Source organism: Carcharodon carcharias, chromosome 15 (assembly GCF_017639515.1).
Source record: "Carcharodon carcharias isolate sCarCar2 chromosome 15, sCarCar2.pri, whole genome shotgun sequence".
Taxonomy (NCBI): Eukaryota; Metazoa; Chordata; class Chondrichthyes; order Lamniformes; family Lamnidae; genus Carcharodon; species Carcharodon carcharias.
Genome location: NC_054481.1, coordinates 124,851 through 144,363, shown reverse-complemented (window position 1 = coordinate 144,363; position 19,513 = coordinate 124,851). Strand labels below are relative to the sequence as shown.

Sequence of the window (19,513 nt, the reverse complement as noted above, 5' to 3'; positions counted from 1 at the left end):
CTAGGGAATTTAAACTCAATAAATGTAATATAAAGCCAGTCTCAGCAATGATCATGAAACTACCAGGTTGTTGCAAAAGCTCATCTGGTTCACTAATGTCCTTGAGGGACAGAAATCTGCCATACCGACTTGATCTAACCTATTGTGACTTGAGACCCACAGCGATGTGGCTACTCTTAACTGTCCTCTGAAATGGCCACGCAAACCACTCAGTTGTATTCAAGAAAGCAATTCTCAATCACCTTCTCAAGGGCAATTAGGACTGGGCAATTAATGCTGGCCTTATAAGAGATGCTCCACATCCCATGATTGGAAAATACCAATATTCCTACAATTATTTTCTTATTCTAGACACCATGTACAACTGTGAAACAATTTTACAGAAATTGCATGAAGCTCTCAAAGGTGAATAGAGCAGCTCAGACAATCAGATATTTTCCCAGAACATGCTTGGGAGAATTGGCATTTGATTTTAACTATTACTCTAACTATATTACACCATCCTATAAAGCTCGGGAGGGTTGAACAAATTGAACTAGAAAAGACCAGACTTCAGTGCTAAGAATGTTACCTTTTAATGTGTCTAAAACAAAACAAGATTCATCCTGGAAGTTTTGGATCATCTGAAAAACAAGATGAGTTAAATAGTACAAACCACATCGATTTTCCTCTGACAAAATCACTTGGACAACGAGAGATTACCTACCTGATACAGAGAATGCACATAGCCGAATGAACCACTTCCCCTAAGCATTGTACTATAGCCTGTTCTTGGAAGCGACATATTGAGTATGCAGATAACCCCTTACTCTTTGTAAATTGGGAATCATCAGCACTATGCTAATTAATTTTGGCCTAAAGCTAAACATAGGAACAGGAAAAAAGCCACTCAGCCCTTCGATCCTGCTCTGCCATTCAATATCATGGCTGATCTGGTTGTGGTCTCAACTCCACTTTCCTGTCTGCCCCCCCAGCACCCCTTGTCTATCAAAAATCTAATTCAGCCTTGAATAAATTCAAAAAGACAGCCTCCACTGCTCCCTGAGGAAGAGAATTCCACAAAACCAATAACCCTTCAATAGAAGAAATTTCTCCTCATCTCATTCATAAAACAAGAGGCCTCTTATTCTTGAACTGTGTCCCCTGGTTCTAGTCTCAGCCGCAAGTGGAAACATCCTCCTGGTATCCACCCGGTCAAGTCCCCTCAGGATCTTATATGTTTCAGTAAGGACACCTCTCATTCTTCTAAACTCCAATGGATATAGACCTGTTCAGTCTTTCCTCATAGGATAAGCCCTTCATCCCAGCAATGGGTTGAGTGAACCTTCTTTGAACTGCTTCAAAAGCAACATCTTTTTTCAAATAAGGAGACCAAAACTGTATACAGTACTCTAGAAGTGGCTATTCCCCTGCAAAACAGGGTTACTGTTTTGGTTAACTGTTGAGGGGAATAGCCTCTCAGGGGAAAGCAGCAATAGCTAAATTCAATGCACCACCATTGGCACTGCTGCACAGGGGAGGAGTAAAAAGTGTGGGAATGCAATAGTTACAGGGGATTCAACTGTAAGGGGAATAGGTAGGCGGTTCTGTGGCTGCAAACAAGACTCCAGGATGGTATAGGATATGTGGAACATTCCTTGTTCTAGGAAAAACTCAGCAGGTCTGGCAGCATCAGCGGAGAAGAAACAGTTCTGTTGAAGGGTCATGAGGACTCGAAATTTCAACTCTTTTCTTCTCCACTGATGCTGCCAGACCTGCTGAGTTTGTCCAGGTAATTCTGTTTTTGTTTTGGATTTCCAGCATCCGCAGGTTTTTGTTTTTATTCCTTGTTCCAGTCCTACTCTGGCCCCCTCCCACAACTCTTTCTCCGGTACATCGATGATTACTTCGGTGCTGCTTCATGCTCTCATCTGGACCTGGAAAACTTTATTAATTTTGCTTCCAATTTCCACGCCTCCATCATTTTCACATGGTCCATCTCTGACACTTCCCTTCCTTGACCTCTCTGTCTCAATTTCTGGTGATAGACTGTCCACCAATATCCATTACAAGCCTACCGACTCCCACAGCTACCTCGACTACAGCTCCTCACACCCCGCTTCCTGTAAGGACTCCATCCCATTCTCTCAGTTCCTTCTCCTCCGTCGCATCTGTTCTGATGATGCCACTTTCAAAAACAGTTCCTCTGACACGTCTTCCTTCTTCCTTAACTGAGGTTTTCCACCCCCGGTGGTTGACAGGGCCCTCAACCGTGTCTGGCCTATCTCCCGCGTATCCGCCCTCACGCCTTCTCCTCCCTCCCAGAACCATGATAGGGTCCCCCTGTCCTCACTTATCATCCCACCAGCCTCCGCATTCAAAGGATCATCCTCCCCCATTTCCGCCAACTCCAGCATGATGTCACCACCAAACACATCTTCCCTTCAACCCCCTGGTGGCATTCCGTAGGGATCGTTCCCTCCGAGACACCCTGGTCCACTCCTCCATCACCCCCTACACTTCAACCCCCTCCCACGGCACCTTCCCACGTAACCGCAGAAGGTGCAACACCTGTCCCTTTACTTCCCCTCTCCTCACCGTCCAAGGGCCCAAACACTCCTTTCAAGTGAAGCAGCAGTTCACTTGCACTTCCCTCAATTTAGTCTATTGTATTCGTTGCTCCCAATGTGGTTTCTTCTACATTGGAGAGACCAAACGCAGACTGGGTGACCGCTTTGCAGAATACCTTCGGTCTGTCCGCAAGCATGACCCAGACCTCCCTGTCGCTTGCCATTTCAACACTCCACCCTGCTCTCATGCCCACTTGTCTGTCCTTGGCTTGCTGCATTGTTCCAGTGAAGCTCAACGCAAACTGAAGGAACAGCACCTCATCTTCCGACTAGGAACTTTACAGCCTTCTGGACTGAATATTGAGTTCAACAATTTTAGATCATGAACTCCCTCCTCCATCCCCATCCACTTTCTGATCCCCCCCCTTTTTTTCCAATAATTTATATAGATTTTTCTTTTCCCACCTATTTCCATTATTTTTAAATGTATTTCCACCTATTGTTTTACCTCTACCTTTTAGCCTTTTTCGATCCCTTCCCTTCACCCCACCCCCACTAGAGCTATCTGTACCTTGCTTGTCCTGTTTTCCACCCTTAATTAGCACATTCCTTTAGATAATATCACCATCTTCAACACCTCTTTGTCCTTTTGTCTGTGACATCTTTTGGTTATCTCCACCTATCACTGGCCCTCTATCCAGCTCTACTTGTCCCACCCACTCCTTAAACCAGCTTATATTTCACCTCTCTTCTATTTTTACTTAGTTCTGTTGAAGGGATATTTGGACTCGAAGCGTTAACTGTGTTCCTCTCCGCAGATGCTGCCAGACCTGCTGAATTTTTCCAGGTATTTTTGTTTTGGTATGTTGCCTCCCTGGTGCTAGGGTCAAGGATGTCTCAGAGCAGCTACAGGACATTCTGAAGGGGGAGGGTGAACAGCCAGTCGTCGTGGTACACACTGGTACAAATGACATAGGTAAAAAAAGGGGCTTAGGTCCTAAAACCAGAATATAGGGAGTTAGGAAGTAAGTTGAAAAGCAGGACCTCAAATCTCAGGATTACTACCAGTGCCACGTGCTAGTCAGAGTAGAAATAGCAGGATATATCGGATGAATACATGGCTGAAGAGATGGTGTGAGGGGGCGGGTTTCAGATTCCTGGGACAATGGGGAAGGTGGGACCAGTACAAACTGGACGGGTTACACCTGGGCAGGACTGGGACTGATGTCCTCGGGGGAATATTTGCTAGTGGTTGGGGAGGGTTTAAACTAAAATGGCTGGGGGATGGGAACCTATGCAAGGAGTCAGAGGAGGGGGAATCAAGGAGAAGAACAAAAGACAGAAAGGCGAATAAGAAAAGTGATAGGCAGAGAAATCAAGGGCAAGAATCAAACAGGGCCTCAGTGGAAAATAGTGGGAGTGGGACAAGTAATGTTAACAAGGCAAGCCTTAAGGCTTTGTGCCTTAATATGAGGAGCATTCGCAATAAAGTGGATGAATTAACCATGCAAATAGATGTGAACAGGTATGATATAGTCGGGATTACAGAGACATGGCTGCAGGGTGACCAGGGATGAGAACTGAACATCCAGGGGTATTCAGTATTTAGGAAGGACAGACAAAAAGGAAAAGGCAGTGGAGTTGCATCGCTGGTTAAAGAGGGAATTAACGCAATAGTGAGGGAAGATATTAGCTCCGACGATGTGGAATCTGTATGGGTAGAGCTGAGAAACACTAAGGGGTAAAAAACATGCGTGGGGGCTGTATACAGACCCCCAAACTGTAGTGGTGATGTTCGGAATGGCATTAAACAGGAAATTAGAGACCCATGCAATAAAGGTACATCTGGAATTATGGGTGACTTTAATCTGCACATACATTGGGCAAATCAAATTAGTAACAATACCGTAGAGAAGGAATTCCTGGAATGTATATGGAATGGTTTTCTGGACCAATATGTTGACGAACCAATTAGAGAACAGGCCATCCTAGACTGGGTATTGTGTAATGAGAAAAGAATAATTGGCAATCTAGTTGTGCGAGGCCCCTTGGTGATGAGCGAATTCTTCATCAAGATGGAGAGTGACGTAGTTGATTCTGAGACTTGGGTCCTGAATCTTAATAAAGGAAACTACGATGGTATGAGGCGCGAGTTGGCTATGATGGATTGGGAAACGTTAGTTAAAGGGATGACAATGGATAGGCAATGGCAAACATTCAGAGAGCGCATGGGTGAACTGCAACAATTGTTTATTCCTGTCTGGCACAAAAGTAAAACAGGAAAGATGGCCAAACCATGGCTTACAAGGGAAATTAGAGATAGTATTAGATCCAAGGAAGAGGCATACAAATTGGCTAAAAACAACACAGACTTGAGGATTGGGAGCAGCTTAGAATTCAGCAAAGGAGGACCAAGGGATTGATTAAGAAGGGGAAAATAGAGTACGAGAGTAAGCTTGCAGGGAACATAAAAACTGACTGTAAAAGTTTCTATAGGTATGTGAAGAGAAAAAGATTGGTGAAGACAAATGTAGGCCCCTTACAGTCAGAAACAGGGGAATTTATAATGGGGAACAAAGAAATGGCTGACCAACTAAATACATACTTTGGTTCTGCCTTCACAAAGGAGGACACTAATAACATACCAGAAAGGTTGGGGACACAGGGTTTAGTGAGAGGGAGGAACTGAAAGAAATCAGTATTAGTAGGGAAATGGTTTTGGGGAAATTGATGGGATTGAAGGCCGCTAAGTCCCCAGGGCCTGATAATCTACATCCCAGAGTACTTAAGGAAGTGGCCCGAGAAATAGTGGATGCATTGGTGGTCATCTTCTGAGATACTATAGACTCTGGAACAGTTCCTACAGATTAGAGGGTAGCTAATGTAACCCCACTATTTAAAAACGGAGGTAGAGAGAAAACAGGGAATTATAGACCAGTCAGCTTGACGTCAGTAGTGGGGAAAATTCGAGAGTTCATTATAAAAGATTTAATAGCTGAGCACGTGGAAAACAGTGGCAGAATCGGACAGAGTCAGCATGGATTTATGAAAGGGAAATCATGCTTGACAAATCTACTGGAATTTTTCAAGGATGTAACTAGTAGAGTTGATGAGGGGGAGCCAGTGGACGTGGTTTATTTGGACTTTCAGAAGGCTTTCAACAAAGTCCCACATAAGAGAATAGCGTGTAAAATTAAAGTGCATGGGATTGTGGGTATTGTACTGAGATGGATAGAAAACTGGTTGGCAGACAGGAAACAAAGAGTAGGAATAAACAGGTCTTTTTCCGAATGGCAGGCAGTGACTAGTGGGGTACCGCAGGGATTGGTGCTGGAACCCCAGCTATTCACAATATATATTAATGATTTAGATGAGGGAACTAAATGTAATATCTCCAAATTTGCAGATGACACAAAGCTGGGTGGGAGGGTGAGTTGTGAGGAGGATGCAGAGATGCTTCAGTGTGATTTGGACAAGCTGAGTGAGTGGGCAAATCCATGATAGATGCAGTATAATGTGGATAAATGTGAGGTTATCCACTTTGGTAGCAAAAACAGGAAGGCAGGTTATCTGAATGGCTATAAATGGAGAGAGGGGAATGTGCAACGAGACCTGGGTGTCCTTGTACACCAGTCGCTGAAGGTAAGCATGCAGGTGCAGCAGGCGGTAAAGAAGGTAAATGTTGGCCTTCACAGCCAGAGGATTCGAGTACAGGAACAGGGATGTCTTGCTGCAATTGTACAGGGCCTTGGTGAGACCACACCTGGAATATTGTGTGCAGTTTTGGTCTCCTTATCTGAGGAAGGACGTACTTGCTATAGAGGGAGTGCAGCGAAGGTTTACCCGACTGATTCCTGGGATGGCGGTACTGACATACGAGGGGAGATTGAGTTCTCTGGTGTTCAGAAGAATAAGGGGGGAATCTCTCAGAAACTGATAAAATTCTAACAGGACTAGACAGGGTAGATGCAGGAAGGATGTTCCCGATGGTGGGGGAGTCCAGAACCAGGAGTCACAGTCTGAGGATATGGAGTAGACCATTTAGGACTGAGATGAGGAGAAATTTCTTCACCCAGAGAGTGGTGAGCCTGTGTAATTCACTACCACAGAAAGTAGTTGAGGCCAAAACATTGTATGTTTTCAAGATGGAGTTAGATATAGCTCTTGGGGCGAAAGGGATCAAAGGGTATGAGGAGAAAGCAGGAGCAGGCTATTGAGTTGGATGATCAGCCATGATCATAATGAATGGCGGAGCAGACTCGAAGGGCCGAATGGCCTACTCCTGCTCCTAGTTTCTATGTGGTCTCACCAATATGCTGTACAACTGTAACAAAACCTCCCTACTTTTATACTCCATTCCCCTTGCAGTAAACACCAACATTCCATTTCCCTTCCTACTCATTTGCTGTACCTACAGACTAACTTTTTGTGATTTATGTACCAGGACACCCAGATCCCTCGGTACCACTCAATTCTGCAACCTCTCTCCGTTTAAATAATATGCTGCTTTTCTATTCTTCCTGCCAAAGTGGACAACTTCACATTATACTCCATCTGCCAAATTTTATGCCCACTCACTTAACCTGTCTATATCCCTTTGCAGACTCTCTACCTTCTCTTAATAACCTACTTTCCTATCTCTCGGTGTCATCAGCAAATTTAGCAACCACATATTCGGTCCCTTCATCCAAATCATTGATGTAGATTGTCAATAGTTGAGAACTGAAACTGAAACTAACCATTAACCATTCCATAAATCATAGTACAATTCAAGAATAGGATGCTGAATGTGCAGGATCCACATGAGTGCATTTCATATCCCCCACAGGCTGTCGCATATCAAAGCATTAATTTAGGGGGTGGAGGTCTCTGTCTCTGCCTTCAGACCATTCAGGTTGATCTGACAAAGGTACTGTATACTGCAGTTTAAATGCAGATAGCAACATGTAGTACATGCGAGGATTGTGACAACGATGTATGTACATGTTATCAATTAGAATTTGATGAGATGCCACATGTCTAAGAAATATCCGAAGGATAGAACAAATGGAATAATTCTACCCAGATAAAGTCGGACAAATCCAATCTGGCCAATTACCACCTGATCAGTCTACTCTCAATCAATCACCATCAGTAAAGTGATGGAAGGGGTCAATGACAGCATTAACAAGCGGCACTTGATAATAACAATAACCTGCTGACTGATGCTCAGTTTGGATTCTGCTAGGATCACTCAGCTCCTGACCTCATTACAGGCTTGATCCAAACATGGACTAAAGAGCTGAACTCATTGAGGAGCCCCAGCAAAACTGGAGTCAGTGGGAATCAGGGGAAAACTCTCCACTGGCTGGAGTCATACCTAGTACAAAGGAAGATGGTTGTGGTTGTTGGAGGTCAGTCACCTCAGCTCCAGGACATCACTGCAGGAGTTCCTCAGGGTAGTGTCCTCAGCCCAACCATCTTCAGCTGCTTCGTCAATGACCTTCCTTCCATCATAAGATCAGAAGTCGGGATGTTCACTGATGATTGCACAGTGCTCAGTTTCATTAACTCCTTGGATACTGAAGCAGTCCATGCTAGCTAGCATGCAGCAAGACCTGAACAACGTTCAGGCTTAGACTGACTGGTAATTAACATTCATACCACAAATGCCAGGCAACGATCATCTCCAACAAGATAGGATCTAACCATCTCTCCTTGACATTCAATGGCATTACCACCACTGAATCCCTCACCATCAACATCCTGGGGTGGGGAGGGTTACCATTGACCAGAAACTGAACTGGACTAGCCATATAAATACTGTGGCTACAAAAGCAGGTCAGAGGCTGGGAAACTGCCGATGAGTAACTCACCTCCTGACTCCCCATAGCCTGTCCACCATCTACAAGGCACAAGTCAGGAGTGTGATGGAATACTCTCCACTTGCTAGGGTGAGTGCAGCTCCCACAACACTCCAAAGGCTTGACACCATCCAGGACAAAGCAACCCTGATGGATTGACACCCCAGCCACCACCTTAAACATTATAGGGAGATGGTGAAATAGTGGCAATGTCACTGGACTAGTAATCCAGAGGCCCAGACTAATGCTCTGGGGACTCTGGTTCAAATCCCATCACGGCAATTGGTGGAAATTAAATTAAATTAATAAAAATAAAATTCTGGAATTATAAAGCTAGTCTTAGTAATGGTGACCATTAAACTATCATAAAAACCCATCTGGTTCACTAATGCCCTTTAGGGAAGGAAATCTGCCATCCTTACCTGGTCTGGCCTACATGTGACTCCAGACCCACAACAATGTGGTTGACTCTTAAATGCCCTCTGAAATGGCCCAGCAAGCCAAGGGCAATTAGGGATGGGCAACAATGCTGGCCTTGCCAGTGATGCCCACATCCCATGAAAGAATAAACAAACATTCACTCCCTCCACCACCGATGCACAGTAGCAGCAGTGTGTACCATCTACAAGATGCACTGCAGGAACTCACCAAGGCTCCTTAGGCAGCACTTTCCAAACCCACGACCACTACCATCTAGAAGGACAAGGGCAGCAGACACATGGGAACACCACCACCCGGAAGTTCCCCTCCAAGTCACTCACCATCCTGAATTGGAAATATATCACCGTCCCTTCACTGTTCTGGGTCAAAATCCTGGAGCTCCCTCCCTAACAGCACTGTGGGTGTACCTACACCACATGGACTGCAGCGGTCCAAGAAGGCAGCTCACCATCACCTTCTCAAGGTACATAATGCTCCTGTAAAGCACCTTGGGTTATCTTATTACATTAAAGGCGTTACAAGTTGTCGTTGATGGACAATAAAAGGCTGGCCTCACAAGCAATGCCCATGAATGACTAATAAAAAATTGCACCCACTGAGTTTCTTCCCTACTAGGTTGCCCTTAAGCATTCATTTGTATTCTGGAAAAACTTGATAGGGTAGACTTAGAGGTTGCTTTCCCAGGTTGGGAAAGCTAGTATACAGGAGAAGCCTGAGTATGAGGGGCCAATCAATCTTTTCTGAGATGAGGAGAAATTTCTTCACTCAAAGGGTTGAAAATCTTTTGATTTCTCTGCCCCAGAGTGTTGTGGATGCTCCACTGTCAAAATATATTTCAGGCTGATAGACAGATTTTTGGCCCCTCAGGAAATCAAGGATAAGGGGAATGGGTGGGAAAGTGGAATTAGGGCTGATAATCAGTCATGATTGTACTGAATGGTGGAGCAGGCTCGACGAGTCGCTTGATCTACTTCTGCTTCTATTTCTTATGTTGGGGATCTGCTGTTTAGATACCAGTCCCCTTTGGTTCTTTGAAGCACAGGAAACTGGTCAAGGTTTCATAAGTTGCTTTGTGTGACAAAGTTCTACAAACATTAGCAAAGTGGAAATCGTATCCTAGTACAGGCTTGCATCAGAACAATGAGTAAACAGCCAAGCATTAAGGAAACTGAGCTACAGGTGGCAATCAGAGATTTTGAAGATTAGGAAGGATGCAGCAAATTGGAAGAATTCCAGTAAGTAGGGGCATAACTATTAAAGGCTTTGCCACCAATGGAGCAGCTGTGTGGGAGATAAGTATAGTGGAGTGAATTGGTGGTGTAAAAACGTAAGCTAAGGTACAGTGCTAAAGGAGATCGCAGAGAATCAGGAGTAAAATTAGAAAAGTTTTACATGTAAAGGATGATAGCAGTTTGGAATTTTCTTTCTCAAAACGACAACTGATGCATCAATTGTTCATTTTAAATCTGAGATTGATAATACCTTTGGTTAACAAAAATCTAAGATATGGGGCAAAAGTGGGTGTATGGAGTTAGGCTGCAGATCAACCATGTTCTCACAGAATGCTGGAAGTGGCTTAAGGGGCAAATGGTCCATGTTCCTTTGAACAATTTACAAATGAGTATGAGGATTTTGAAATCAATGTACTGGAACAAAAAGGCAGTGGAAGTTCAAGATGGGGAGAATAGGTGTGTGGAAAAGTAATAAATCTATTTCAGACAGAGGTAGAAAGATTCTTGATAAACAAGGGGGTGAAAGGTTATTGGGGTAGGAGGAAGGTTACAATCAGATCAACCATGATCTCAATGAATGGCAGAGCAGGCTCAAGGGGTGGAATGGTCTACTCCTGCTCCTAATTTGTATGTTCGTATGGACGGGATGCAAGCAGCTGAGTTCGAGCTGAGATGTAATTTATGTGAAGTTCAGGGTATCAGCAATGAAACAATAGGAAAGGTTGAGCCTGCAAATGACAAAGTTGAAACTGTCTGTGGCAGTGGGGGTTAGGACAAGATAGGTGTATATAAGACAGGGGTGTGTGTGAAATTGTGAAAACAAAAATAGGTGGTGCTAGTGGGCTATATGGGTCGGTGATGAAGCTTAAGAAGCTAAGCTCAGGGTCAGACATCAACTATTACACACCATCTGGCTCAGCCTCAGAACAGCCAGAAGGACGGATGGAATCAAGTTGCGAATGACTAGTTCTGCTGCCTTTGAGCTGTAGAAAAAAACCTGAGACTCATCTATGACTTCATATAAAAACAGCTGTACAGTACAGCAGCAGTCACGAAGAGGAGATGGTGGCAGAGAAAGCTGCATATGCATGGAAACTGAACCATGTTTATCAGGTGACATGTAGATATAGAACAGAAGGTATCAAGACAGAACTTAGGATATGGAAGGATGCAAATTAAACTGGGAAATGGTCTTGTGTACAAGGTCTAAGGATCTTTTCATTAAATGCCATAGCAAATATACTGATCTACACAGGCTTGGAGGTTAACAACAGCAAGGCAAAATGTTTTGTGATTTCAGTGTATTTTTTAAAAAGGCATTTGAATGATGGGTACATTAACTTGCAAGGTTAAATGAGAATCAATGAAGGCTTAACTGTGCTTAACTGTGGACAACTTCCAAAGAGCTCTCACAATAGAGGACACCAGCTTATGATCCTCAATGAGCCAAATTTAAACAGCTCATGGAATACTGAAATAGTGTGAACATGGACCTCAACAGAACTAGTGTCAGAGACACTGGAGATACTCCATAATAGAGGACAGCACAGGATAGGACTAACTGACTAGTCTACCATTATAAAAGAAAGCCTCGAATAAACAGCACCTTTCATGACCACCAGATGTCTCAAAGTGCTTTTCAGCCAATGAAGTACTTTTAAAAGTGTAGTCATTGTTGTGATGCCCTGCAGAAACTAATCAAATTATCTCCCAGCAAGGAAGGAGATCATAAACTAACGATTGCTTTTTCATAATCAGGTCATCAACTGGAATATCTTGCATGCAACAGCAAACCTCTCAACCAGAAAGGTAACAGAGTCCGTCCTCGACCTTGTCAGAGAATAGCTGTTTGTGAGGCCAACAAGCAGGCCAACCAGGATCATTTTTGCATCTTTCGTAGTCAAGGAAAATTAAGAAAACATGTTAATAAATCTTCATGTCCTTGGAGGAAGGGTTATCCAGCCTAGAGCAAGAATGTGAACTGTTGCTCATGTAGGGAGGCAAACCAGTCTATCCTGGCATCTACAAATGCTGTCAATATTTTTTCAATTATTTAGGAAGGATCTTCCATTCATCAGGGTGAATTGTGGGATGATTGAGAGTGTATGCAATTTGTGCTACCCCAGCTAAGTATTGAGCACTGAGTATTAACTTGTGATTGAGACAGCAACAGGCCAGAGTGAATCTCAAGTGAGTATCCTCCTGCTTGTTGATATAAGCTAGGGAAGTACTGTCTGCGTACTAAATTGTTCATGTGGTCTATAAATGCTTTATATGCAGCTTTACTGCCCTCAGTTGAAAAGTCAGTGAGATTGTTCTGTTGTTTACCTGCCCAGGTTCCAGTCTCCTTTTACATGGGAAGCCAAGCTGATTTGTGCTGTGTGATATTGATCACATACTGGTGCTGTAGCATTCTAGGCAATATGCAACCTGAGAGTGGCCATGTATACGAGCTTGATAATCCCCAAATTTGGTTTTCCTCCACTTCTCAATGTTAGGAAATCATATGCTCCAAGCATATGGCTTCTCAAGATCAAAATCAAGTTAAGTTACACTGGAGGGTTAGGCACTCCATAGGTATCACTATTATTTTCATTGTAACTTCTTTGGTATTTACCTCATCACTCACAAGCACGTGAATACCCGTGGGTCCCTGTTTGTAGATCTGATGGATTTGACGAGGAGAAATATTGAAAAGTTGAGCTATCTTCTCGGTCATTTCAATTGCTGTTAATTCTTCAAAATAAATTGCGTGGTACACTGAAACAGAAGAATACACTAATTAAGGGTTGCAGTTTTAAACTGACATTTTTGCTACTAGCAGACTTCAATATTTATCTTTTCTCATTTACATTTAACCACAACAATGACGTATATCACTAAAGAAAACATTGACAATTTCCTGTCAGTCAGCAGATGCACTATCAGCCTTGCAGTGTTACAGCCAACTGTGGCCCATACTCTCTGATTATACCTCCTTGATGCATGATACTTGTGAATTTATCCTCTGGTTTCTCAGCTGCTCCTTGCGATAAATTCATATTTACTAATTTGAGATTTCACAGAACATAAATATGGAGATTGCAAAATGATGTCCAACTACCCCCACCCCCGACACCTGTATAAGTAGAGAGAATTAACCTTTTCCCCAGTCAACCCAGTACAGCCATCTAGGACTGATCAACCACTGGACAGTTATCAGGATTAAAGTACAGAACATATCAACCAAAATCCAGGGTGCAGCCTGAAAACTGCAAGAAAACAATGACAGAATTATGAAAACAACAAATCCAGAATATCCACCCTACCCACCAGCTTCAATTTCTCATACCCAAAATAAGCCTTTGAAACAAAACAAAAACATTAACATATTGCATGATTACATTTGCCTTATAATGCCTTCACTAAAACATTTCCTTCAAGGCTGTGGACAGCTGAGAAAGGTGACTGTTGAGTGGCTAGATGAAGGTGTGGGGCTGATGATCTGAAAGTGTGTAACAGCAGTCCAGACTCCATTTCCGGATCCCCTCATTTGGAATGCAGACGAACCCTAGCAACAGGCACAGTCAGTCCTCAGATATTCCAGGTACCAAATATTCCCAATTATCCAGGTTCCTTTTAGAGGACCTTGTGCCAACATTTACAAATCACAAGCCCTCCCCCACCTGCTGCTTCCATGGTCCATTTTCCTACCATCTCCAGATGGAAAGCACAATAAATATATTTTTCTGAGGCTCCACCCACAGCATAGGGTCTTGATGACTAAGGGCTTGGGTCAGAAAATGGGGCACTTGACCTCAAACCTGATTTTTCAGCAAATTGCAGCCAAACAATTAAGGCTGCATGTTTAAAACCATTCCCACACAAAAAGGTCCTGTTAATCATCTTCTTATCGTGTCTACGGACAGTCTATACATGGCCCAGCCAGAACTGGACACATTTTTGCGCCTTGTTGCTGAATTCAGCAAGATCTGCAACCACCACGCACAGCAAGTAGTCCTGTTAATGAAGTTAATAGTGAGGGGCAGAGAGAAAGGCTCCAAGCTTCAGATTTAAAGAGACAAAAGCTGCAGAGAGCAGATTTAAAATGAGAACAGCTTGCAAGAGGTCAAAAGGTTCAAAGAGACAACTGAAGGTCTGTAACTCTTTGCTATGGGCTTTACTGTTGACAGCTGAGTGCGTGGAAGACAGCTCGAATGCATGATGTGACCTGGGGGAGAGAAACATCAGGAGGGTTCGAAACCGTGGAGGTGAATGCTTACAGGAGGCGTCTGAGAAAAAGCATAGGGTTGGGAGAAGATTCCAAAGAGAGTTCTTGGAGAGTGGAAATTAGAAACCCTCGTGTGAAGGACAGAGTTCAGTGAGACTGGTTGGTTCATGGTGTGACAAGCATCTGGGGGGAAGTTGAGGAGACAGCCATAGCATCTGGTTGAGGTGGCATCAATTGGTTTCAGAGTGTGGTGTGTCTGACCACAGGGTGCCATAGATTTACATGGACTGTGTACATTATAGTATAAGATAGCTTTTGTAATTTGTGTTGTCCTTACAAATCTGTATATATGTGTACAGGTATAGTTGTGGGTGAAGGAGTACTGTAATATAGTTCATCTTTTGTTGTCAAATAAATGTTTTATTCTTTTGTTAAAAGTTCATCAGCTGACTCCTGTGCTTCTGTTCAGCAGCTACTCTCCACGTATCTAAACAAACAAATAAAAGTTCAGATCTATCAAGCTGGGATCAGGCTTGTCCAGGGGTAACCTCAGCTGGGATCACAACACATCTGTGATGCTGGAGACCTCCAGAGGAGGCAGAGACGGATCATCCACTCGGCACTTCTGGCTGGAGATTGTTGCAATGCTTCAACCTTATCTTTTGCACTGATGTGTTGGTCTCCCGCAGCATTGAAGATGGGGGTGTTCATGGAGCCTCCTCCTCCAGTCAGTTATTTAATTGGCCACCATCATCCATGACTGGAATTGACAGGACTGCAGAGCTTTGGTCTGATCTACTGGCTGTGGGATTACTTAGCTCTGTATATAGCATGCTGCTTCTGTGTTGTCACCTCAATTTCAGGTATGCCTGCTGTTGCTCCTGCCATTCTCACTGAACCAGGGTTGGCCCTCTAGGGTTGGCAGTGGTAGAGTGGGGGGAATATGCTGGGCCATGAAGTTACAGATTATGGTTGAGTATAATTCTGCTGCTGCTAATGGCCCACAGCACCTCATAGATGCCCAGTCTGGAGTTGCTAGATCTGTTCTGAATTTATCCCATTTAGCACAATGGTAGTGCCACACAACACGATGGCGGGTATCCTCAATGTGAAAAGGGGTCCATGTGTCCACAAGATCGTGTGATGCTCACACCTACCAATTCTGTCATGGGCAGATGCATCCCTGAGGTAGACTGGTGAGAGAGATCAGTTAGCCTAAATAACTACATGTACAGGAGGTATTACCAGCTGCAGAAACTTTCATCTCCGGCTTTTACAACTTGAGCAACGGCTGGAGTCACTGTGGCACATCAGCCAGGCTGAGAACTGTGTGGATAGCATGTTTAGGGAGGTGGTCACACTGAAGGTTAAGTGAGCACAGGCAGAGAAGGAATGGGTGACCACCAGACAGTGGGAGTACCAGGCAGGTAGTACAGGAGTCCCAAGTCCAGCACGCTCACTAACCGGTTTTCCGTTTTAGACACTGGTGAGGGTGATGGTTCCTCAGGGGAGTGCAGCTAGAGCCAAGCCTATGCACCACAGGTGGCTCAGCTGCACAAGAAGGGATGAAGAAGAGTGGAAGAGCTATAATGGTAGGAGATTCAATAGTTAGGGGAATAGCCAGGCGTTTCTGCAGCTGTAGACGTGACGCCAGGATGGTATTTTGCCTCCTTGGTGCCAGGGTCAAAGGTATCACCAAGTGGCTGCAGGGCTTTCTTCAGTACAAATGATATCAATAGGAAGTGGGATGAGGTTCTGAAAGCAGATTTGAGAGAACTAGGATGGAGCAGGAATTCAAAGGCAGGAATCTCAGGATTACTCCCAGTGCCACGTGTGAGTGAGTACAGAAATAGGAAGATAGAGCAAATTAACTTGCAGCTGGGCAGATGGTGCAGGAGGGAGGGCTTAGATTTCTGAGGCATTGGGACCAGTTCTGGAGCAGGTGGTACCCGTACTAGAAGGACAGACTACACCTGAATAGGACCAGGATGAATATCCTCGCAGGGAGATTTGCTAGTGCCGGTGGGGAGTTTTTAAACTAGCTTGGCAAGGGGTTGAGAACTGGAGAGGGATTTCAGATAGGAGAGAAACAAAGATGGCAATGGTAGGCAGAAAAGTAGTAAGTCAAATTGGAAGGCAGTGGAAACAAAGCGCATCAAATCGGGTAAGAAATATGGAAAAATGTTAAAAAGGCAAAATTAAAGGCGCTCTATCTGAATGCACACAGCATTCACAAAAAGGTAGATGAATTGACAGGACAAATAGAAGTAAATGGGTATGATCTAATTGCCATTATGGAGACATGGCTACAGGGTGACCAAAGCTGGGAACTGAATATTCAAGGATAGTCGACATTTAGGAAGGATAAAGAAAAAGGAAAAGGAGGTGGGGTAGCACTGCTAATAAAGAATGAAATCAGTACCATAGTGAGATAGGATTTTAGATTGGAAGAACATGATGTCGAATCAGTTTGGGTGGAGCTAAGAAACAGCTAGGGGCAGGAAACATTGTTGGGAGCTATTTATAAGCCAACAGTAGTGGCCATGTAGGGCATGGGGTAAATCAGGAAATTAGAGGTGCAATTAACAAGGGTAAGAGAGTAATCATGGGGGGCTTCAATCTACAGATAGACTGGGTAAACCTAATTAGCACCGGTGCTGTGGAGGATGAATTGCTGGAATGTATACAAGATGGTTTTCTAGAAAAGTTTGTTGAGGATCCCACTGGAGAGCAGGATATTTTAGATTTAGTATTGTGCAATGAGAAAGGGCTAATTAATCTTGTTGGAAAGGAGCCTTTAGGGAAGATTGACCATAACATGATAGAATTTTACATTTGAGTTTGAAAGTGATGTAGTTCATTCCGAAACTAGGGTCTTGAATCTAAATAAAAAAAACTACAAAGGTATGAAGGCCAAATTGGCTGTGGTAGATTGGGAAGCTACATTAAAAGGTATGTTGGTAGACAGGCAATGGCCAGCATTTTAAGAATTAATACATAGTTTACAACAAATATTAGTTCCTTTGAAGCACAAAAACCCAAACAGGGAAGTGATCTAACCGTAGCTAACAAGAGAAGATGGTATTAGTTCAAAGGAAGAGGCTTATCAAGTTGCCAATAAAGTAGTAAGCCTTAGGAATGGGAGTGTTTTAGAATTCAGAGACAACCAAGAAACTGATAAAAGGGAAAATAGAATATGAGAGTAAACTAGCAAGAAACATCAAAACAGACTGTCAAAGCTTCTACCGGTGTATAAAAAGGAAAAGATTAGCAAAGACAAAGGTGGGCTTACTACAGGCACAGGCAGGAGAAATTATAGTGGGGGATACAAAAATAGTAGAGAAACTAAACAAACGCTTAGTCTTACTAAAGGCTCTGTATCTAAATACGTGTAGCATTCAAAACAGGTGAACTGATAGCGCAAATAGAAATAAATAAGCATGATCTGATAGCCATTACAGAGACATGGCCGCAGGACAACATAGATTAGAACCTGAATATCGAAGGGTATGTGACATTTAGGAAGGACAGGAAGTTCGGAAAAGGTGGAGGAGTGGCTCTGTTAATTCATGATGGTATTAGCACATTAGAGAGGGGTGACCTAAGTTCAGGAAACCAGGATGTAGAAGTGGTTTGGGTTGAGATAGGGAATGATAAAGGCATGAAATCACTTGTGGGAGTGGTGTACAGGCTCCCTAATTGTAACTACACAGTAGGACAGGGTGTAAAAAAAAAGATAATGGGAGCTTGCCAGATAGGTATAGCAATAATCATAGGGGATTTTAATCTACATATAGACTGGAAAAATCAGGTGGGCAAGAGTATAGCATAGATGAAGAGTTCACAGAATGTTTTCAGGCTAGTTTCTTAGAACAGCACGTTCTGGAGCCAACCAGAGAGCAGGCTATGCTGGTGTTGAGCAATGAGATAGGATTGATAACCTCCTAGTGAAGGCACCCCTAGGTAGCAGTGGTCATAATATGATTGAATTTTACATTCATTTTGAGGGAGAAACAAGTGTGTCCAAGACTAGTATTTTGAACTTAAATAAGGGCAATTATGAGGACATGAAAGCAGAGCCAGCTAAAGTGAACTGGCAAATGAGGTTAAGGGATAAGTTAGCAGAGTTCAGTGGCAGACATTTAAAGGGATATTTCAGAACACACAGAACATATGTGTTACAATGAGAAAGAAAAATTCCAAGGGAAGGGCCCACCGTCTGTAGTTAACTAAAGAAGTTAGATAGTATCAAACTTAAAGAAAAAGAATATAATTACACAAAGACGGGTGGCAGATCATAAGATTGGAAAGAATATAAGGAACAGCAAAGAATGACTGAACGATTAATAAGGGGGGAAAGGTTAGAGTAAGAGAGAAAGCTAGCTGGTAATATAAAGACGGATAGTAAGAGTTTCTATTTAATATTTAAATAAGAAAAGAGTTAGCAAAGTGAGCGTTGGTCCCATAGAGAGTGTGTCTGGGGAATTGATAATGGAAAATAGGGAGATGGCAGATGAATTAAACAGGTATTTTGCATCAGTCTTCACTACCGAGGATGCAATTAACATCCCAGAAATAGCTGTAAATCAGGAAATGGAAGGGAGGGAGGAACTCGGGAAAATTACAATCACCAGGGAAGTGGTACTGAGTAAATTGTTGGGACTGTGGGCTGACAAATCCCCAGGTCCAGTTGGACTTCACCCTAAGGTCTTGAAGGAAGTGGCCAGTGAGATAGTTGATGCATTGGTTTTAATTTTCCAAAATTCCCTAGATTTGGGGAAGGTTCCATTAAATTGGAAAATGGCAAATATAATTCTTTTATTCAAAAAAGGAGGGAGACAGAAAGCAGAAAACTATAGACTAGTTAGCCTAAGACTGGTCACAGGGAAAAAGTTAGAAGCTATGTTATAGCAGGGCACTTAGACAAATCCAAGGTAATCAGGCAGAGTCAACATGGTTTTGGAAGAAGGAAATGATGTTTAACCAGTTTCTTGGAGTTCTTTGGAGAAGTGAGGTGGCTGTTTCCTGACCATCGGGAAGGGAAGCTGGGGGGTGGGTTTGTAAGGTTGCATTGGTGATAGTCTTTCAAAATTCTATAGATTCTGGAATGGTTTCTGCAGATTGGGAGATGGCAAATGTCACCCAACTATTTAAGAAAGGAGGGAGAGAGGAAACGAGGAACTACAGACCTGATGTCAATAGTAGGCGAAATGCTAGACTCCATTATAAATGATAAAA

General features: G+C 43.3%; 1 protein-coding gene across 1 annotated transcript in view; it reads right to left on the bottom strand.

The window, feature by feature from the left end:
- The window catches only part of LOC121288605 (transcription factor CP2-like), a 35,431-nt gene that overhangs the window by 828 nt on the left and 15,090 nt on the right, over positions 1–19,513 (bottom strand). The window contains exons 3-4 of the mRNA XM_041207234.1: positions 12,683–12,825; positions 572–623 (exon numbers count right to left, since the gene is read on the bottom strand). Of these exons, the coding sequence (XP_041063168.1) occupies positions 572–623; positions 12,683–12,825 (195 nt within the window). The remainder of the gene's footprint in view (positions 1–571; positions 624–12,682; positions 12,826–19,513) is intronic.